This window comes from Vigna unguiculata, chromosome 3, assembly GCF_004118075.2.
Source record: "Vigna unguiculata cultivar IT97K-499-35 chromosome 3, ASM411807v1, whole genome shotgun sequence".
In the NCBI taxonomy this organism is placed as follows: domain Eukaryota; kingdom Viridiplantae; phylum Streptophyta; class Magnoliopsida; order Fabales; family Fabaceae; genus Vigna; species Vigna unguiculata.
Window position 1 is genome coordinate 62,504,586 of NC_040281.1, and position 22,098 is coordinate 62,526,683.

Consider the following 22,098-nt stretch of genomic DNA (forward strand, 5'->3'; position numbering starts at 1 on the left):
GTGTGATTCCTTTCAATAGTCTCCAAATTGTTTATAAGACACACATTTGTTAATTTTTTAATATTTTTGTTTTTTGTTTATTTTCATCATGTAGAATACTATTTCGATAAATTTTATCTAATTATTTTTTATTTTCTAACTCATTACAATCATACTTTAATTTTTTTCACTATAATTGTATAAATAATTTTTATTTACTACAATATAAAAATTTAATGTAATTGCCATGAATATTATTTTACCACCATCCAACATCTATTGTGGTTCAAAAGATACAAGATCTATATTAAATTTTTATTATTATATTTATTATTTGTTCTTTGTGTCATTTTAATCAAGTGATGTATTATAACTTTTATTAGTGTATAAAAAATAGATTCATTATAATTTAAAAAATTGAAGTAAGAAAACATTTAAAATATATTTTAATTTAAAAAATATAATTTCTTTTTATATTTTTTTAAAAATATTTTTAAAATTTATCAACTAGGTTTCATTAATGTTTGCAAATTTAATAAATGTTTTGGTTCTCATTAAATTTTATTTGGTATTCTAATCTAAAATGTAATGTAAATAATTATAATTTATTTCAAAGTATTTGATATCGAAGAAACAATCATACTCCTAATATTGAATATTTGATAATATTATGTTTCATTTACCGTAAATTTTTATTATTTTATAAAAATTAATTAAAATTAATATTAAAGTAGTAAGAAAACGGGTACGGATATGGGTACGAGATTATACCCGTTACCCGGTGGAGATGGGGATGGGATAAAAGTTTGATACCCATTGGGTTTGGATATGGAAATGAGGATGAATTTTTTTTACGAAAATGGCTATGGGATAGTGAAACCCGTCCCAGTCCCGCCCCGTTGCCATCCCCAATAGAATGACAGTTAAGTTACCATAATACAGTTGCAATAATTATGATGAAAAATATTTCATTTCTCTTATAATTGATTTATCAAATTTTATACACAAAATTTTCCATTTTAATTAAAGTAACATGATTCAAGTTCTTCTAATCGAGTATTTACTTAAATGTTTAACTATAAATTTATTACAAAATAAATTGATTATCACTACAAAAATACATATTTGTAAAAATTACAAATTAAAATAACCATCAAATTTACACGTGTCAAAAATAATTTATGATAAAATATTTTAAATATTGATAAATTTGTTGCAAAAAAAATTATTAACGGTTATAAATTACCACAAATATATTTTTATTCTCATTTTTATTTAATATTTTCTTAAATTTTAAAATTGTAATAAAATTCAATTTCTTTTTTTACACTAAAAAACCATCATAAAATATATCACAATTTTTGACAATTAAAAACCATTATTTTTCATTTTTTTTTATGTTTCTTGCTTTGCAATCTTTGTTTAAAGAAGTTTGTTGAAAACTTTATTTTCACTCATATATCTAAACATACGAATATCAATCTAAGATAGTAAAAGTCTTAAATAATAATAAAAGTGATCAATAAATTTTATATTTTTGTAGTTATAAGAAATTAAATATTTTGTATTAACCCGTATTTGAAAATTTCGTGTTTTGATATAATGTATGATGGATGTAATTTTAATCAATATATACAACGCTAATCTATTTCAATTAAAAATTACAAGTATTGTTAGTTTAAATAAAAAAGAATTTATGACATTTATTTATTTATAAACTTTTGTGTTGGTAAAAAAAAAAAAGCAGCAGTTGTCATAAGAAGAAAAAAAAATGCCTTTGGATATCACCAGTTTTTTTTTTCTTTTACAATGATAAATACCTGTTGTTCTCTGCATATAAGGTAAATAATATCTTATTCTGACTTTTTTTAGTCTTTTTGTGAATCCAATTTCTTCAAGTCTATAATGTTGGCAAATGACCTGATATATATATATATATATATATATATATATATATATATATATATATATATATATATATATATATATATATATATATATATATATATGGTCTAGGTCTTTGCTTGCATGGAGGTTCCTATGAAAGCCTTCAAATAAGAAAATTCTCATTCAACATTTTTTTAGGAAACCCATCCATCAATTTTTATTTATTTTTTGTTTATTGAATAAGATCCATTGACCAATGCTAACTACCAAATACATTTTAAGGATTAAATTATATATTTAGTTAAATTCACTATTTAAATTTATAATCTTAATATGATTAAGATTTTATTTAATTATTAAAATAATGACTATAGTGCTAATATGTGTTATGAATGTATGGAAGTAAAATCCAAAGTGATGAGTATGTACAGGACTCTCCTTTCAAGAATCAAAGAAAACTTTAATCTAAACTTGGTCAAAGTAAAATAAAAATAAAAAATGGTTAAAATTAGGTCAAATTCAAACAAACACTCATGCGTTCAAACTTAATTCTCATGTTTTAAAATGGTCCCATAATATAAGTGTTTTAAAAGCTGCTGCAACTGTTCCTTCTTCAAACAACAATACTTACACGCACTTAAATATTATTTAATCAACTTTATATTCCCTTTCAATAAGTTAGGGAAATTTTTTAACAAAAGAAACATTTTTAGAGTTCGATTTTTAATAAAAAAAACAGGGACATAATATTTAGAACCCTCAATAATGTAAACAATAAATCACAAAGTATATATATCAAAGAAAATAATGATACGTCAACAAAATAAGTGAAAAAATGGTAAAAAAATAATTTTTTAATAATTAAATTTTAACCATAAAATAATATTTTTAAATGATTTTTTATTTTTTATATTTTTATATTTTAAAATCGCTTAAAAATATTACTTCAGATTATAAGATAAAATTGTGATGATACAGCGTGGTACAAATGATATAGTAATTACATTGATAAACTTAATCATAGATTTGGTGAAAAAGCATTTTAACACCCTCTGTTCTCGGCATACTCGGGTAGGTAAGAAACTATCATCATCGCGGTCTAAATGAATGCAATCCAAAACGTTGGCAAATGGGCTGATTCATCAACTTGCCACCGATGTGGGACCAAAAGTTTGAATATTATATGATACAGAAAAAACACATGCAGCAGCCACTGGCATTTTAAGTCATCAAATAAGAAAATTCTCATTCTTAACTACCAATGTAATCTCCATTTTATTATTTGAAGTCTAAGTTCCAAACATATCCAAATCAATCAAAAACCTCGTTTCCACGAAACTCATTTCATATAGGTGTTGCTGGTCCTATAAAATAAAGTCCTTCCCTCTGGATCAAACATCTACCATCTATCATCATTCTGAAATTTGATTCCCTGAGATCTCTGCAATCTACAAAATTCAATATGGGAATCACAACCTACACACAGGAATATTCATCCACTGTTGCCCCATCACGCATGTTCAAGGCCTTGATCGTAGACTCCAAGAATTTGCTTCCAAAGCTCTTACCTCAATTTGTGAAAGATGTGAATGTAATCCAAGGTGATGGAGAAGCTGGAAGCATTGAACAAGTAAACTTCAATGAAGGTTGGTAATCAAATTAACATAGACACGCTAAACTGAAAGGGGATTACTTTCTTCTCTATGTTTTTTAATTAACCTGTTATGCCTTTGTTTTATGCAGCTAGCCCCTTCAAATATCTGAAACACAGGATCGATGTGCTTGATAAGGAGAACTTGGTTTGCAAATACACTATGATTGAAGGGGATCCTTTAGGTGACAGACTTGAGTCTATAGGTTATGAGGTAAAGTTTGAGGCCACTAGTGATGGAGGTTGCCTCTGCAAAATGACAAGCAATTACAATACCATTGGGGAGTTTGATGTTAAAGAGGAAGAACTAAAGGAAGGAAGGGAGAGCACAATTGCAATTTACAAAGTTGTGGAGTCATACCTGCTGGAGAATCCACAAGTATATGCTTAATTATACAAATTTGTGCAATTTGTTAGTTTATTTATTGTTTCATGTTTCATAAGATATACAAATTTATTCAAATTTTTAGTTACAGTTTGCAACTATAGGGTTGTTTTAGAATGGTTGCAAAGACTTGAATTCCTTAATAAGCCCCTGCTGTATTAATAGCCAAAAAGGGCAGTGGAAAAAATACTTGTACTTTGGTAGTAACAGAGGTGAAGAGTGTTTTGTTTTACCTTTACATGAATTCCGATGTACTTAAACAAATAAGAAATAATTCGTTTCTATTGAGTAAACACATGATTGGATGGTTGTAAACGGGAATCCATATGATGCTGCAATGGTATTAACATCAAGAATTTAAATTTGTATATGATAAGTTCGCACTGACCACGTAAGTCACCTTTTTGGCATTCACGTAATCAAACAAAGGTATGGTTATTCAATTCGGCATCAGAGTTTAGAAATGTCCAGTGAGAACCTTTGAATTCTTTCCTGAATCATCACCCCTCTTCCTGAATTCAAGATTCCTTGCATTTCCCGCTTCCCTTGCCTTTAGCATATTCCTTGCCCGTGCAAGGCATGTATAAACAGATTCCAAGCACAGGTTCTCCATCCGTTATCCACTTCCTTAAAACATAAACACATCCCATTCTTTCTCTAATTTTACAGCTCCATGGCTCGGGAGGAGTCACAGGTAATATCCAACAATGTAATATTTGGTTTTATATTTTCTTCATTTTCGGTAAATTTAAACAAATGGCAAGCACCATCTTCAAGAGCGGCTAATCCGTCAAATGCAGGCACCTCGCGTCACACAGATACAGGTCCGGGTGGACTGCAAGGGTTGCGTCCAGAAGATCAAGAAGGCACTAAATGGCATTCATGGTAGGTCTATGTATATACGCGATTTCCCTTGCGTATCACGCACTTACACCATCAATTTATTTCAAGATCTTCTCCCTTTACAGGTATACATGATCTTCGTGTTGACTTAAATCGACAGAAGCTCACAATTGTTGGGTGGGCAGATCCAGAACAAGTTGTCAAAGCAATTAAGAAGACAAAGAAGAATGCCACAATTTGCTCTAGTATTGAACTAACACCTCCGTCTAAACCAACAGAACCAAAACCAAAAGGAAATGCACCAGCCCCTAATGCAGCGCAACCACCGCCACGTCAAGCAAGCCACCCATCAGAATTACCACCACTTCAAGCAAGCCAGTCATTAGAATTACCACCGCGGCAACCACCTCCTGAAGCAACACCATCATCATCCACACCTACACTAACACAGCACAACGCAGCCCGGCAGTGGCAGAATAACACAAGAGAAGATCTAGAGCAGGTTCATGTGACACACCATTCGTCTAACTACGCAAACAGATTCAGTTCTGGCCACATCCATGCCGAGCACTGGCACAGATACGATAATGGCCCTGTATTTCTGCAAGAGCCGTCACCGTCAATGTATGTGACACACAGCTATAATACACACATGCCTTCGTCAAACGTCACTGAATACGAATGCGTTAGATCACCATCAATGCACACACATTACTACAGTGGAGATTACCAAAACGGCAATGTTAACATCGCTTCAATGTTCAGCGATGATAATCCGAATGCCTGTTGCATTGTCTAGTTAGAAATTACAATGTTGAGAGATGATTACGAAAACTAAAGAGAAAGTCTCTTGTGCTTTCGTATATGTCTTGATAAGTGTGTTCTGGAAGAGAATTCACAAAAATATAATATGAAGGCAGAAAACAAGAATACTTTAGTTTGGATGTGATCAGAGAATGGAGAATATTCCTAACTTCTGGGTGCTAGAAAAATGTATTCTGGATTCGTTTCGTGAGAGCGAAAGATACATGTTCAGGTAGATAACTGTATATTCAAAGATGTCCTAGATCCGGTTTATACAAACTCCTAATCATTATAAGCTGAGTATGTCTTCAAACATGTAAATATATGTCCGAGCTATGTTCGTCTACTTTTACTTATCGGTAAAAAAACTGAAATTACATAAATTAGGGGCAGCGTCATTTTCAATAATTCTGTGGGTAACACCAAAATTTCTTTCTGAGGAGTTATCTATCTATATAGCAACAAAATTGTGAAAGGCTGGATGAAATACAGTTTCCATTCCTCTATATCTCTGTCGGCCGCAATTCCTCTATCTTTGTTAGCCGCAAAAGGGTCAACCTGTAAAAAGTTAATAAGTTAAAACTGCAATTACTAATTTTCCAAAAAAAAAAAAAGTCCAATTAATATGCTTATACGGACTTATGATAGCTAAAATTATCAACATCACGAGACAATACCACAATTTCTAAGATAAAAACAAAAAATAAGATAAGGACGAGACATAAATATTTGAACAGTTTGACATTCAATACAGGGGTTGGTTCTCCAAAGTTCAAAGAGACAACTTCAGACAGTGGCCACCTATCGCAAAATAGTCATTTTTATGAAGCTAATAAGCAAAGCATAATTTAGGTTGATAAAAAATTACATAAATCAAGTACTTTTTGCTTGCCAATATCAATTACGCCCAACCCTAGAACATGACTAAGATCCTCCTAGAGTTTTAAGAAATAATGGCGTGGAAAAGGTTAATTGGCAAACAAATGGCAAAAGAAAACCATACATCATTGTCAACCATAATTTAAAGAAATCTTGAATTATGATTCCCAAGTATGATGTATTAGAATGGATGTCCCAGGATCTCCAGACCCAAGTTAAAAACTTTAAATGTTTATCCGACCACAATTTATGTTTGGTTTGGCTTCACTTTTGCCAAAAATGATTCAGATTTTCTACATTAAAGACAAGGCAACACAGTTGCTTCCAGTTTTTCATGATGCCTCCAAGATTTTGGGTTCCTCACTTCCAATCCAAATACACTATTTATCAATTTTGGTATTACCAAAATGTACAAGTTATAAAAGCTTTTTATGTAATTACCTCTCAAAAAAATGAAAAATGAGACTAGCTTTCATCATCAGTACTTATTTCAGAAGTATCATCTCCCTCGTGATAATATTCATCCTTAGTTTCATCTTCATCTTCTTCACTTTCTTCCGCTTGGAGTTCATGCCCCGAATGGCTTATAGTCTGAGAGGCTTTGTCAATCTGAAAGCAAATTTTATTAAGGCCCCTGAAAACCAACAACATTCAACAGACGTGCAAATTAATTTTAGAAAATGGGACTATACCTGTGATGTCACCAGTTGGAGACGACCTGATAATTGTAACAAAGGCTGAAGAGCTGCCCCTCTAAAATTGCTAATCTGAAAAGAGGCGGTAAACAATTAAAATTCTCAAACATTTATCAAAGTGAAGACATATGCCTCGTCGCTCAAACAGAATCAGAAATCCCCAGAAAATCAGAACGACCAGAAGAAACAAATTAAAGTAGCCTTAGCTTTATTAAGAAAATATTTTACGTGTAGTAAATATAAGTTTAACAAAGCCAAGTTAAATTAACTTATCCTTTGGCTATTTCATGATCTTTCAAGTCTTTTACTGTAAAATAACATCAACTAAGACAACCATTGACGAAAGTCAACATAGGTAGAACACATCATTAGTGAAGCATTTGTCATACAAGGAATAACAGGAGAAGCAACAAAACTAACTTTGGAGAAGCATATTTGAATTTTATATTGAAAATAGAGCGTGATGAATTTAAAGTTCAGATTGCTGATAATAAGCAAATAAATGAGAAATTTCAATCTGTCATACCCTCTCTAAGGTATCAAGCGTACGTGTATCAGATCCCTCAGCAATGACATTTTGAGCATGATTCACTAATATGCTGTATATCCATGGAAGAATGTACTTTCCACTAGATGACCTGTTGAATAAAGATTTACCAATGTCAATGTCGAGAGAATTGAATGTATATGCTTTTCCATTTAGGGTAAATAAAATAAATAGTGAAAGATATCACAATTGCTCGTTTCCACTGTCTCTACACCAAATATTTTGAAACAGGAATGTGAAAACAAGGCAGTATTTTTGTACTTATTAACAAAACAATGTTTTCTGAAACCAAACAGGAATTAGCTAAGTAGCATCTTCCTTAACATAACTACAAGCTAACATTAAAATATAATCCATAGAATTATATTTCCTACAACTATCAATCATGCTTTTGAATGCTACCCCTTAGAACATCACATGAACCAAAGAAGGATGTCAGGAAAGAGGCATTTAGTCTTGCATCATTAGAGAATTGAGCTTTTGCTCCTTGTAAAAGAAAAAATCCATTGAGAGGGAAATCCTCTGAAGAGAGATATTTCCTATTCTCCATACTTTCCCATTCCTATTCTAGGTTCACAAAACATTTGCTTTCCATTTCTATGTGGGGGAAGAAAGTAGACATCCAATGCTACCATAAATTAACACCACTCCAAGAATGACATTCACTCTTTAAATATAGTGATAAAACAATGAACAAACAACAGAAAATTGAGAGCATGCAGGCGTAGGCAAGAAATATTTCAGATGATAGCCCAAGTATAGAAACAAAACCTTGATTCCCATGCAGTCAGTAACGCTTCCAGTAGCATGAATGCTTTGCTTGGCTCCATAGACAAAACAGCTGCTCTTATCTAATGAATGGATCTTAAAAGTTTAGGCACAAACAATTACGCACAACCTTTAAAAATATGGACAATTAATATAACACAATGACAATTAACATGAACCAAAAGCAATTCTAAATGACAGTCACATTGACTCAAACTAACCTTTTTCACTGGAACAGTAGCTTCCACATCAATACCCTTCAACAACTTAGAGCAAAGTTTAATGTTTGATGCATATTCACTTTCACTGGAAAGCATCCCTAGTGTTTTTAGCAGGTCCTCCATGCAAAGGTCATCAGCCTCACTATGGGCCATATCTTCTGCATAGATTGGTAAAATAACAGATTAAGCAAAGCAGAAAAGAAGTGTCAGTTCATCTTCTATTCTAGAACATACTTAGTGGCAGCAATGAACATAAGACAGGCAAATTGTATTAAAAATGCCTATAAGCCAATGCCATTTACAATGGAAGAATGCTCTACCATATTGATTGGTGGTTGAAAAATGTTACAAATCATAAGCAATCATAATCCTCAACATAAGGAGTTTTATGCAGACAAGCTAGCCTCTCATGGTTTTACTATAACAGGACTATTTTTTGGTGGGATTTAATTCCCAGTTTCAGCAGTGAGGACTTTAACCAGAACAGGGTTGATCTTCCCAACTATAAGTTTAATTGATCTTTGTTTTCATGGGCTTGGTTTATGTCACTCCCCCAAATTTTTCTTGTTCTCTTTCTTTCATCATTTTTTAGTAAATTTATGGTGTGTTGCAGATAATTGTTAGTGGCACACACGACCTAATTGGGATGTCTCTATATTGTGATTTTATGCGCTGTTTTTGTTTTAAAAAACAAACAATATTGCGCACATAAGGAGTTATGGTACAGTTTTCACATCAAATGACTGACAAGGTTGAAGATGAGGTATTTAAAAAGTTAGATAGCTCTTACGCATGCAATAGCATTGCATTGCATTCATTAGACTGTCCTTTACAAAATGTCTCTTAAAATTATTAACGAATAAAAATATATAAAACCACTGTTTTGTAACAAACAATATGAATGTCACTCAGATATGTAAACACAAACAAATACCTAGAAGTTAATCAACCACGTGAGAAACTTTCCATTACTTCAACCTATTGACTTTCTTACTTTACTATTTGTAGAGTCCATGCAGGGTGGAATTGTTATTAGGCAAATGAAATTTCTGGATTGGTATCAATTTGTCAACATACATATTAAGCTATAAATTCCATTTTGAGGAAAATAGTAGAAGTGTTTAATTTATTGCTCAGTAAGATAACATGGTGATAAACTGAAAGAGATAAGTCCAGTCTCAGCAACAATTGAAGCATTAACTCAATCATGCATTTGTTCAAGAAAATACTATATACCTTCCGTCTCAACAGAATCATCATTAGTACTTCTCCACAAATCATCAATTATATCCTTGTCCAAAGGTTTTTGAAATGCTTTCTCTTTCTCGTTTTCATGGGAATCAAAAACCTTAGGAATCGGAAGCAAGGCATCCTCAGCATTAGCTCGGTCTAGGGCAGTAACTGTCAATATAGGAGCAGCAGTTAGTAACCTACAATAGGATCAGGAATAGAGCTAACAGGAAATAAGATCAGCTTATTTTGGGACAAAAGTTCAAAATTAGATATACGATCAGATAGAAAAATCGTGTACATCAAAGAAACACTGAAGAAGATTGCAATATACACAAGTTTTAGGTTTCCCACCTAATACCTCAAACTTTTCAAGTAGTTTTGTATGGACAAAAATAGACAAAATTAGAGAATGCTAGTTACAAAAAGTTAACTAAACACACAATGTCTTACCTGTTTGTGCATTTGCTCCCTTCTTAGATTTGACAAGAGCTTGACTAGTTGGTAGAAGAACACCATCACGAGAGACATTCAACTTTACATCTGTACCAGAATGCACAAGAATTTTTCTGAATGATGGCTTTACAAGCAACCCATAAACAAGAAAAACTTGCCCAGAGGCTGGCTTCTGGATGCCTTGTAATTTTGCAGCATATATTGCTGGCAGAGTTCCTCTATAATTTCTGGAGGGCATGTCTTCTAAAGATAATGATATTTTTGTGGCTTTTGCATTACGCAGTTCTTCAATACTATTACCAAACCATAAATAACAAATGCCAATTTCTGAAATGGCCAAAACACATATGCCAGGCATGTCATCCTCCGCACTATCAATGCACCTGCTATCAAGAAAGACAGCAGGATGCTCCATCGCAAGAACACAACTAGCTGACTGCGTTTTAGGACCATCTACCCTCCAAACAGCAACATATCTTTCACCAACAGCGGACGAGAGGATATACTTGCCATCTTCAGTGAAAACCATGCATCGAATAGAACCCTGTTAACAAAACTAAAACGATGTTATACAAACAATAAAATCATAACGCAGACAACTTTAAAAAACAGCCTTGCTTATTCTTAGGGCATATTACTAGCGCGCTGATACAGTATATGCATGTATATAGGGAAATATATATGAGACTCACAGGATGACCAGAGAACTTTTGAATCTTTTTGTGATCAGAGCAATTAAAAATCTTCAATTGTGCAGCTGCAGTAGCTAATGTCTTCCCATCTGATTTAAGTAAAGAAGCAGCTACCAAAATCAGTAATAAAAATAGTAGTATCAATACCCCTACAGATTAAATATCAATCAAAATCATGATTAACTGAAGTCCATCTGGCTCACTCAAACTCATGAATTATTGATAATGATATAGCTCATTCTAATTTTAACAATAATTAAAGAACTAACTTCCAGAGTAGATGTTCAACCTAACTAAATTTGGATCATCGACCTTACAATTATATTTGAGCTTTCTATTATGGTCAAATAAAATGCACTAGACTAGAAGTTTAAAGAATCCCATGGAAATCTCAATCAAATTATACCACACACCACGTACAGTGTCTAATTCTGATTAAATCAGCTAGACAGCAAGAAATTAGCTTCAGTTGGTCCCACCAAAAAAACCAATATTTCTATAAAAGCTGTGAAGGATAAATACCCGGAGAAACACACATGCAGGACACCGCCTTGGTAGAAGCCTTAAATTTCTCCAACAGGTTTCCTGTCATGAAATCTATCGCACATACCATCCCATCTGCACCAGCTGTATAAATGCTTGACACGTTTGCTGAAGATGCAATCGCTCTCACACCTCTGCAGTTGAGTTGAACAAAATAAGAATCATAAATTAGGAACTAAAACCCATATAATCCAGGAATTTACATTTCTGGGAGACACCATTTCCAACTATCACGGAGTTACAAATTTTAAAATATACAGAGCATTAGGTCAAACCATCCTTTCAAATACAGTAATAACTATAAATTGAACATAACACAGATGCAACTCTCTCTGGTGTTGTTCTCCAGTAAAATATTAGAATGTCACCTTAATAATTTGCTCGGTTAATGTCAATCTTAAAAGTCGATTTCCAAGGAGTAAATTCAATTTTAATCGAATATTTAAAACACCTAAGCTATCATATCTAAGTTCAATAAAGCGGAGAAAAAAAATGTTATAACTTACCCGGGATGACAGTCAGTAATTCTCCAACTCAAATGACCAGCATCAACATCAAGTGCGAGAACATCACCACTACCAGTTCCAAGTACTAACAACGAGGATACATGCTTCCGTTTCCTCTGCAATAATTAAAATGTGAGGTATGCATACATAAATATCATTACAAAAGAAATATTACATATATAAAATTATAAAACAAATAATACATACGCATACATATACATACACATATACATACATGCGCGTATAATTGCAAAAAGAAAGTAAGGAACCTTTCTTTCGAAGGAGAACCACTTGATGCAGGTATAATCTAGTGCAAGATGGCCGTTAATAGATTTATTCTGTGACGTAGTTGTTGAATGAGTCGATGCAATATCTGCGAACTCGGTCTGGACCTGGCCACTCAGCGTGTCCCATATCTATGCATAGAAATTGTTGAGATGTGTGAACAAGTTAACTAAGAGTTGAAGAAGTAAAAGGATTAGAAGAAAGACAGAGAGAAAACCTTGACGCGACCGTCTCCGGCAGTGATAGCGAAGAAGTCCTGAGAAGGATTGAAAGCGGTCAAAATTCCTCTGACGTCCGTTGAAGCCATTACCCAAACACTCGAAGCTCGCACGTCTCAAGGAGAACGAAAGAGGGTTCCCGTTCGCAATAAGAGAGAGAGGGAAACAAAACAAGCTAGCTGTGGGTCGGGTCGGTTTTGGTTTAACTGTTTTCCATCTATATTTTTTAACAAAAAAAAATAGTCCATTAACACTGGGCTCCGTTTTACACTGTTCACCAATGTGGACTTTATAAAGTTTGACCCAACTCAAATTAGGGAATTTCTTCCGGCATCCCTATCTTTTCTTCCTACACTCCCCACACTTTTTAAATTCCAATTACAATCTTATTAAATTTTTAGTTTTGGATTGTGCAATTTGTGGATATTTCACGTTACACAATCTTGAATTCAAAATTATTAATTTTACATATTTGGAATTGTACAGTCTAGAATATAATTTGTATCTTCTAAGTTTTCATTATGAATGATATAATTTGAAATATAAATTTATATTATGAATTATATAATCAAGAATAAAATTTGTATTACAAATTGTCTTCTAAAAGAGGCTACGAGAATAATTAAAGGGTTGCAATAAAGAAGAAGAAGAAGAAGAAGAAGATTGGGTGGAGGTATAAGATGAGATGGACATGGAAGTGTAAGAAGGAAAAGGGTGGAGGTGGAAGAAAAAGCCGGAGGTGGAAAAAAGTATGGAAGTAGGGTGGTGGAGGAAGATGAGGGCAATTTTGTCCTTTCATTTTGCTTATGCAGGTGCAGTAAGAAAACATAGGACTGCAGAAAGCAATTCACCTCCATTTTCTTGCACACTTTAAAATTTACTCCCTTCTCATTTTTCTAATTCTGGAATACAAAATTAAGAGTGAAAAGGAGATGGAAGTGGAGTAAAATATTTAATTAGAGTGAAAAGGAGATGAACTTCTGAAACAATCTATACTTTCGATGTACTCACTCCAAAACTTTTTCATACCACCATTCTCACACAGTGCAATAACAACATAAAAACCCTAACTATAACTGCCAAAAAGAGTTATTACAAACAACTTCAATATAAAAAATAATTCAACTAATTAATTTTCATATATTAAGAAATACAATCAAATTGAATTCCAATCAGAATTGGGGTTCTTCATTTGTTATGATGATGATGTTTAATAAAATTATTGTGTGGATCATTGAAATAAAATTCTAATACGATTGGATAACAATACAGTCATTAGATATACAAATAGATATTATATATACATTTTGTGTAGCATGCCGATAACGAAAACTGAATAAGAAAAATACAATGTTATACTTAGGCTCAAGGAGTTCAAAGTAATAGTTTTTTTCTTGCAAATATCTTAATTTTTGTTTTAATTGATGCAATTTTTTTTTCTTTTGTTTCTAATCTTTTTCTTTTCATTATAAAAATAAAACCTGGAAAAACTGCATAAACCAAAAATGAAAAAAAAAAATGAGAAAAACCAAAAGCATATTCAACCTTTTTTTTTTCAATTGATAGTGATAAGCGACCTAAAAATTATTATTAATTCCTTTATTTCCCGATAGTGTTTTACTAACTGAACCAATAAAATTTACATGGATAAATAACATGAATTTGAGACTGAAGGAAATCCATCACATGCTTTACAGTGAAATCACAGTATCTGAAAGGACATGCAGCAGTAAAGGTATCATCAAATTGAGTCCTCTTGTGGGTACTACCAAAATTTCATTACACATGAATGAAGAAATGAAGCTGTACAACAAATATTGTGCTGCTTGCAGCATGGAAGAAGAATGGAAAAATGAATGATCCCAATATCTGTCTTATTTGAAAGAATGTGGCTTTATCTGATATACCAATGGCTAATCACTTTTTCAAGGCCTTCAAGCAGGGAATTCAAGAATATGAACCTTTTTGTTGACAGAGGATTATTGTCACATCACATGTCCGCCGTTTTTCCCTTCACACTCGGAAGGGAGAGACAATCCGAAAGGATCTCAAGATCAGGACACGGTTTGGGAAGAACAGAATCTGAAAATCCAGAGATGTTTGAACATTCCCAAGGAATGGAAGCAACAGAATTTATAGACAAATTTATGTTGGAAAGGCATATGTTTGTGAAGGGAGATTCTTGTAGTCCGGCGAAGCTTCCAGCAACAGTGATGTTTGTGCCAATCATATCTTGCAAAATAATGTGGTCCAAATGTGGAAGAGCATTTGGATCAAATTTGTCATCAGGATGAGATCCACAATAACCTGTGGCGGCCATTGCAGTGTATATATTCTCCATTTCTACGTCTGATATCACGATTTCCTTTATATAACCACCTCTACCCCTCATAGTTCTGAATTCAATGCCACTCCTTGAATTGTAAAGATGAACATTCTCCACAAGAATGTTTGAAATTCCACCAGACATGTCACTGCCAAATGCAATAGTAGAGCCAGAAGAAGCTTGCAAATGCACCCTTCTGATGTGTACATTCTCTGTTGGCCTGCCATAGGCAATGCCATATTCGTCCCAGCCACTTTTCAGGGCAATTGCATCGTACCCCGTTTCAATGACACAATCCTCTATACAAACATGATCAGAAGAATCTGAAAACATTGAAGTGCATGACAATTAGTTAAGTGACTACTGGCAACGTTTATAATAAGATATTGAAATTTGAGAGACACTAAACAAAGTTGACTAAATATAATATGTGACACACCTGGTACTATGCCAATGGTATAAGGGGATTCTGGAGGAGCAGAAATTGAAACATTGTAAATATGTACATTGCTGTTGGCAATACAAAACCAAATCATATCAGTTGTGCTTTGAAAATAGGGATTACTTACAGTGATGTTTAGAAGAAGCACATAACATACCTGCAATAAACTGGGTGGATGCTATATGCAGGTGCATTCAAGAATGTGAGATTTGAAACCACCACATGATCAGATGCCACTAATTCAATAATATGGGGTCGGCTATAGTTGAGGGAATGAGAGCTAAACAATTCCCACCACGCCAATCCCATGCCATCAATGATTCCACTGTTACCTAGTAAAACCCGCAAAGATATGAAAATTTAGGGAAAAGATGTTTGGTAAGAGGAAAAAGAAAAGATGTTGGGAGTGGAAAAAACCTGTTATCACCACATCATCTAACATGTATCCATTTATTAAACTCTGGTATCTTCCCCCGGGAACTTCAACTCCTCGACCATAAGAAGGTAATGGATCAATAACATCCCAGTGAAACGGATCCTGCCAAAACAACAATAGCATTTGAAAGGAAAAACAAGAATAAGGAAACCCACTTATCAGAAAGAGTAACCCCAGACAGAAATATGTGACATGTGCTATCCTCGGTAAAAAGGACAATGATCAGAAGTCGGTAAAAGAAAAAGAAAAAGGTGAAATACCTGAGATCCAAGAATGACAGCACCTTTTTCCAAGAACAGTGTCAGATGACTCGTAAGATTGAAACTTTTAGTCAACCATGTTCCTGGTGGCACATATAACTGAGCACCACCCTTGTCAGCAAATGACTTGAGATAGAATATGGCATTCTGGAATGCAATAGTGTTCAATGTTTTACCATCCCCAACCGCTCCAAACTCCAAGATGGACACAGTGTGCGGTCTTGGCTTTGGTGCTGGGTTATGCTCACACTGCCTGTTACCACCATCACCATTGACTCTGACTTCATTGCTTAGCGACAGCAGCAAGAGTAATGCTACCTGAACATTGGGGAGGAAAAATTAAAACATCAATTCACAAGATGTCCGACAAATACAATAATAATTCACAGATTCTTAGGATTAAGTCCAAGATTGATTCAAGACAGATACAGATACAGAATCGACTTATATGAATGCATAATTCACTTCCCTTTACCAGTAAGCATTTCCTATTGGAATGCGCAACTACCTCAGTTAAAAGAAAGTCTGAAAGTGGCGAAATTGATAGCAAAGAGAGTAATCAAAGCAAAACACTCTTCTCCTCAGTCAAGATGAATGTAAAGGTATGCCTCAATGAATTGAAAACAATTGAGAGAGACTTGGAACAGAAGAATAAGTGTTTTAAATTGCATTATTTGAGGGTTGAAATATATAAAGTGTAAGTTTTACAGATCATATTGAAGTCTGCCATTGACAGCAACTACTACCATTGCCTCTGAAAGGAGCAAGACCAAACCCAAATGAAATCAAACACGTCGCCCAATGGGGTAGACATATACACTCACTAATTCAAGCATCTAGTACGCAGAAAGGTTAAAAATTGAAAACAGATTTGCTGCACAATTATAAACCCAACAGCAATATAAGACAACAGAACAAAATCAAGCAGAGAAACATACGTACTAGCATGTTCTTGGGTGAAAACTTGTGACAGAGGCACAAGGGACACAATCAGCAAGAAAGAACCAAATAAAAAAGAATTGCAGGGGCAGAGAAAGAATATTGAAGGAGAGGAAGAAGAAGAAAGGAGAAGAGAAGGACAGAGACAGCTTTATGCAAGTTACTGAATATTATAAGCATTAATCATGTAAATGACAGGAAAGGAGAGAGTTAATGGTCTTTTCTTACATGACATGTATGCACACTTTTATATATATGTTTTTCATATTCCGAACCGTAAACTTATATCATATCATCCTACATTGGTAATTCATATTAAAACTAATTAATATTTATTTAGTGTAGACAAAAAGAGAAATCAGAAGAGAAAATAGACAAGTAATTGATATAAATAATGATGAAATGTTAAAAGGTAAAATATTAAAATTATACTAATGGAGTGTTTTTACTTATTAAATGCTCAAAATTATGACTCTAATAATTATAAAACTACAAAAAGGTAATTTTTTTAATGTATATAGAATTATTAATATTTATTTGTACCAATAAATACAAATATATATTATTAAAGGTAATTTGATTGGAAATATAATAAAATACTAAATCTGAAAATATTCTACTAAAAATTCAAATCTCGATTCATTGTTTTACAATGCTGAATAATTCAGCCATTGCTTATTTGAAGAATATTCAAAATAAACTTCTTTATAGAAATATTTGATAATATATATATATATATATATATATATATATATATATATATACTTGTATGTAACATTAGATTTTTAAATTAATTTTATCTTAATTTAAAGTTTATCAATAAATTATATTTTAATCGTAAATTGTCATTTATAATAAAATTAATAATTTACATGATAGTTTCCTTAAAAGAATCATATAATTTCTTAACGGTTGAAAAAGAATGTATAAAATTGTTTGAAAAAGTTTATGAATAATAAAATTTAATCTGGTTTATATTTCAGTATAAAAACGTAATTATGTAGCTTTCATAGTAGTTAATATGGAATATTTTTATATTAAAATATAAATAAAATCAAATGTTATTTGTTTCCAAAATAAATATTTATAAATAAGAAATTTAATACGAGGCTTAGTTTCTTTCAATATAGAAAAATGTCATTAAAAAGAAAAGTTTATTAAAGCACAAACAAAAATTTACCAGAAGATTAGTCAATCAATAATCAACATTCCGCACCAATGAAGTTATTAAAAAATGCATTAACTAAACTCATTATACGTATATTAAAAACAAAAATAATTAAATTAAATATAGTAATAACAGTTAATTTAAAAATGAAGTGGTATTGTGATTTAATGTGAATTTGTGTGCAACCAATGATGTTCTTAGGTTGTGTGAGATGGCACACGTGGCATAGAGTGTACAGTGGAGAGATAGAACACGTAAGAAGTAGTAGGAGGGAGTTTGTGAAACGGTGGGTGAGGGAACAAGGAATGGAATAATAATGAGAAAATGCATGTGGAATTGACAGAACACAAAGGAGACTGGGCCCCACACCAATCATCAATCATGCTCAACATGCTAGCCTGGCGTGCCGTCAATTTATATATCACTCTTCTTATCATATAATAACTTTCTTTTTATACATACCTATTAATATTATATTTTCATTAATTCAAACTCTGCAACTTTTATACATTCAAATTAAATTCATATACTTAGATATAATTTCTCATTAAATATATTTTAAATCAAAAATTCTTACCAGCTTTTAAACTATACAAGTCATTTTTCTGATCTGTGTCGTCAACCAAAATTCGAAATAATTTATACTTATCAATCTCCTTTACTAAATTTGCAAAAAGAAAATAATTGCATATCTTTTTACGCTAATCATAATCCGTGTTCTTGAGTGTTCCTTATAAGTCACATCAATAAAAAAATAATAATTATATGTTTTGGTTCTCCTATATTTGTATCTTAGTTTATGTTTATCCCTGAATTTTATCTTAACGTTGTTTTAATCAAATAAAATATTTATTTATTAAATTAGTGCTTAATAATGTAATAGCATGTCATCCTGATGTGTAATCACGTCATTTTTACATTAAATACTGATTAAGAGATAAACTAAAATTAGAACAGTGGAAGGATCGAAATCTTTTAAAGTTAGATAGATGGTCTAAATTCATAAAATTTACTTAACTTTTTTTTCTCTTTGAATATTTAATTTAATAAATAAGTTATCGACTTTTAGAGATGTAATAAAGCATCAAAGGAAACTTTACCATAACGTTTTGTTTATGTGCAAAAGAATATCATGACCAAATATTACATTTTTTTTTTTCATGTAACCGTGTAGATGTGAAAAAGTTTAAAACAAACACGTTACCTTTCGTTTAAGTAAAAGAATATAAATAGAGGAAATTTGTATTGAAGACTTTTAGTTTTAGTAAATATATATCCTTACTGTTTATTCTGACAACGTATTACATTTAATTACATATTAATTTATTTCTAATATTTGGTAAATTCATCTTAAACAATAATATTTATGACCCATCGCTATATTTAAAATATTATTTGTTGTAAAGTTTAAAAATCACGAATTTATTTTTAAAAATACTTTGTGCAAATAATATATATATATATATATATATATATATATAATTTTAATCTCAATTTTTAAATAATATATCGTGTTATTCTTATAACTATTTTAAAAACTTAAATGTATTACTATACCTATACTTACATTCATTTTGGACCAATATTAAAAGTTTCTTGTAAAAGTCATACATACATTCGTAAAAAGAATGAATTTAATTATCATCCTATTAAATATTCAATCGACTTACCACGTGAATATTGCTGAATATCTCTTAATCAGATCATAATATAGTTCTCTTTATGGAATAAGTGGCATTGAGAGCCCCCACCCCAACAATAATAACATACGACAATTATAAATTAACAAAATTATTAAAAGTAAGTATTTTAAATAACATTAATTTGTTTATTTTCATATTTTAATTTTTTTTATTTCAAATATTACACAATTTTAAATTATTTTTATTATGTCTTCACTTCCTGTATATTTAACCACTTACAAGCTATCAAAATTCATTGCAGTTGAAAAATAAACTGACTTCTGTAATTCAAAATTAATATTATGCTTATTTATTTGTATTGTACATAAAAGAAGAGTTAGAGAAACCAAATCTTCAATGATTTATTAAAAAAAGAAAAAACAAAACCGACAAGGAGATGCAAGACACATTACGTTTAATGATGTATAATAAGTAATTTTGTGTTTATATTTAGGCTTTTTTATTTTTTTTATGTTTTTTTTATTTAATTGAGATAATTTGAGTCATCATTTATTTTGAAATTTTTCTAATTTTAATACGTGGCACTGAGTAGAAAATGATATGACAAATTGAGACTTTTATACAAACACTTTGGAAGAGTGTTAAGTTAATTTAACCAAATAGATCATATTGATTTTTAAAGAGAAGTTAGGATTCGATTGAGTTTTTTTCTTAAATAAAGATTCAATTGCATCAAAAAATATAAAGATCAAATTAAATAAAATTTTGAATATAAAAATTAAATTATTAATTAAACTTTCTTTATTACAATACTACAAATTTACATAAAATTTTAAATATGAAAACTAAATTATTAATTAAACTTATTTTATTACATTGGTACAAATTTACACGTGTTATTGTTAGAATTTACGAAAACTTTAACATGAGAATATTATTTCTTTCCAAAACTATTTATTTCGTAAAATAAAATAAAAAAGGATAACATGGTTAAATTAAGAAAAGCAAAATCTACAATTTCATATAAAGAAATAATAAAATTTTGTTATCGCTGGCATCTTAAATTTTAATAAATTTTTCGAATAAGGTTGATATAAAAAACATGATTGAAAATCTCTTATAAATGTCATTGAAACTTTATTTTATAACTTTGATATTTTCCTATATATAAGTTAGTAGGAATGTCAATATACAATATACATTGGTAATTACATATAAATTTACTTAAATCTTATTTCTATATATTTTTTTTAAGTGATGTGGTTCTTAATAAAAAAAAAGTGATGATTTATTATTTATAATATTTATGTAAAAAACACTGTTTAGTGTCCATTATTGGTAATATTTTTCGAGTAACATCATTTTCAATAAGTTTTTTCAAATGATATATTATTCACAATATTTATTAAAACTGTAATGTTTACGTTCATTGTCAGAATTTTGTTGGCATTCATTTTGACACATCAATAAACAAAAATAGAGAACCCAATTATCACTTACGTTATCATTTTTTTTTTTAATTATAGTTATGAAAAATTTAATTCTTAAAAATATTTTTTAAATAAATGTTATATAAACTATTAAACAATTAATATGTCATTTACCATTAATAAATTTATAAATTTATTTTCTATTTTGTAGATATACTATTAATTTATATTTTTCTAATTTGAATTTATACATTTTCTTATCGTTTTAATAGATGATATATATATATATATAATATTTATTTAAAATTTCAATTTAAACTATCTGAAACAAAATTTCTTATACATTTAAATGAATGAAAACTTACAATATTAGCTTAAATCATTAATTTAACTTTTAATTTTTATTTTAAAAAAATGTTACATTGAAAAAAAAAAAAAAACTCTTTATTGATTTAATATGAAAACTTATAAATATATGAAACCTCAAATCAAATTCACCTTGATTTTTAACTTTAATGGTGTGTGGTTCCTTAATATAGTTTTATTACTATTTTATTGATATGAAGTGTTATATATATATATATATATATATATATATGATCTCTGTAAAAGATTAACTATTATATTTTCTTAAGAAAAAAAAACTATTATTAATATTTTTTTTATCCAGTGTTGTACTCCTAAGGAGAAAAGAAAAATGCAAATTACTTTTGTTTTGGATGAGTTGACATGAAAAGAAAGAAGTAAAAGATGGATTATAGGCTTCACCCCCAAATTTAATAAAGAAAGATAAATTGTTGTAGTTTAAATGATTTCATTACCTTGCATCATGTGCATCCAACAATTTAAGGTAATTCTTTTTCTT

The 22,098-nt window shown here is 30.7% G+C and overlaps 4 protein-coding genes across 7 annotated transcripts; 2 read left to right on the forward strand and 2 right to left on the reverse strand.

Moving 5' to 3' along the window:
* Nucleotides 1-3,156: 3,156 nt before the first annotated feature.
* On the forward strand, nucleotides 3,157-4,197 carry LOC114177706 (pathogenesis-related protein STH-2-like). The gene is made up of 2 exons (XM_028063182.1): nucleotides 3,157-3,512; nucleotides 3,610-4,197. Exons 1-2 carry the CDS (start codon nucleotides 3,329-3,331, stop codon nucleotides 3,906-3,908), a joined length of 483 nt encoding a protein of 160 aa, XP_027918983.1. The 5' UTR covers nucleotides 3,157-3,328; the 3' UTR covers nucleotides 3,909-4,197.
* Nucleotides 4,198-4,327: 130 nt separating this feature from the next.
* Nucleotides 4,328-5,802, forward strand: LOC114177705. Its single transcript, XM_028063181.1, has 3 exons — nucleotides 4,328-4,596; nucleotides 4,703-4,787; nucleotides 4,871-5,802. The coding sequence occupies exons 1-3, from the start codon at nucleotides 4,576-4,578 to the stop codon at nucleotides 5,542-5,544; spliced, it is 780 nt and encodes a 259-aa protein (XP_027918982.1). The 5' UTR covers nucleotides 4,328-4,575; the 3' UTR covers nucleotides 5,545-5,802.
* On the reverse strand, nucleotides 5,727-12,773 carry LOC114177704 (WD repeat-containing protein 43). Of its 2 annotated transcripts, none has more exons than XR_003603193.1 (13): nucleotides 12,589-12,773; nucleotides 12,356-12,502; nucleotides 12,087-12,202; nucleotides 11,560-11,714; nucleotides 11,038-11,126; nucleotides 10,343-10,889; nucleotides 9,896-10,060; nucleotides 8,660-8,817; nucleotides 8,442-8,534; nucleotides 7,650-7,761; nucleotides 7,121-7,195; nucleotides 6,870-7,037; nucleotides 5,727-6,107 (listed from the first exon to the last, which is right to left on the reverse strand). XR_003603193.1 is itself a non-coding variant. In XM_028063179.1 (13 exons), exons 1-12 carry the CDS (start codon nucleotides 12,676-12,678, stop codon nucleotides 6,894-6,896), a joined length of 1,878 nt encoding a protein of 625 aa, XP_027918980.1. In that variant the 5' UTR covers nucleotides 12,679-12,773; the 3' UTR covers nucleotides 5,727-6,107; nucleotides 6,870-6,893. The 2 variants fall into 2 exon arrangements, 1 of the variants encoding a protein (XP_027918980.1); XM_028063179.1 differs by having other exon boundaries at nucleotides 8,442-8,521.
* A 1,477-nt stretch (nucleotides 12,774-14,250) lies between these two features.
* On the reverse strand, nucleotides 14,251-17,214 carry LOC114179784 (probable polygalacturonase). Of its 3 annotated transcripts, none has more exons than XM_028066240.1 (7): nucleotides 16,996-17,214; nucleotides 16,230-16,371; nucleotides 16,054-16,152; nucleotides 15,775-15,895; nucleotides 15,515-15,689; nucleotides 15,355-15,425; nucleotides 14,251-15,238 (listed from the first exon to the last, which is right to left on the reverse strand). In XM_028066240.1, the coding sequence occupies exons 2-7, from the start codon at nucleotides 16,338-16,340 to the stop codon at nucleotides 14,580-14,582; spliced, it is 1,236 nt and encodes a 411-aa protein (XP_027922041.1). In that variant the 5' UTR covers nucleotides 16,341-16,371; nucleotides 16,996-17,214; the 3' UTR covers nucleotides 14,251-14,579. The 3 variants fall into 3 exon arrangements, with proteins under 3 accessions (XP_027922041.1, XP_027922042.1, XP_027922040.1); XM_028066241.1 differs by having other exon boundaries at nucleotides 16,992-17,210; XM_028066239.1 differs by having other exon boundaries at nucleotides 16,054-16,371.
* Nucleotides 17,215-22,098: the final 4,884 nt, after the last annotated feature.

Excerpts from the sequence above, each read along its gene's own strand:
- LOC114179784 (XM_028066239.1), bottom strand. Across the intron at positions 15,426-15,514 it reads ATCCACCCAGTTTATTGCAG|CAATGTACATATTTACAATG; the intron begins GTATGTTATGTG and ends TATTGCCAACAG. Across the intron at positions 15,239-15,354 it reads TACCATTGGCATAGTACCAG|ATTCTTCTGATCATGTTTGT; the intron begins GTGTGTCACATA and ends CAATGTTTTCAG.
- LOC114177704 (XM_028063179.1), bottom strand. The coding sequence starts at position 12,678 with ATGGCTTCAACGGACGTCAGAGGAATTTTGACCGCTTTCAATCCTTCT. Across the intron at positions 12,503-12,588 it reads CCGGAGACGGTCGCGTCAAG|ATATGGGACACGCTGAGTGG; the intron begins GTTTTCTCTCTG and ends TTCTATGCATAG. Across the intron at positions 10,061-10,342 it reads GGGAGCAAATGCACAAACAG|TTACTGCCCTAGACCGAGCT; the intron begins GTAAGACATTGT and ends CTATATTGACAG.
- LOC114177706 (XM_028063182.1), top strand. The coding sequence starts at position 3,329 with ATGGGAATCACAACCTACACACAGGAATATTCATCCACTGTTGCCCCA. Across the intron at positions 3,513-3,609 it reads ACAAGTAAACTTCAATGAAG|CTAGCCCCTTCAAATATCTG; the intron begins GTTGGTAATCAA and ends TGTTTTATGCAG.
- LOC114177705 (XM_028063181.1), top strand. The coding sequence starts at position 4,576 with ATGGCTCGGGAGGAGTCACAG. Across the intron at positions 4,597-4,702 it reads TGGCTCGGGAGGAGTCACAG|GCACCTCGCGTCACACAGAT; the intron begins GTAATATCCAAC and ends CGTCAAATGCAG. Across the intron at positions 4,788-4,870 it reads GGCACTAAATGGCATTCATG|GTATACATGATCTTCGTGTT; the intron begins GTAGGTCTATGT and ends CTCCCTTTACAG.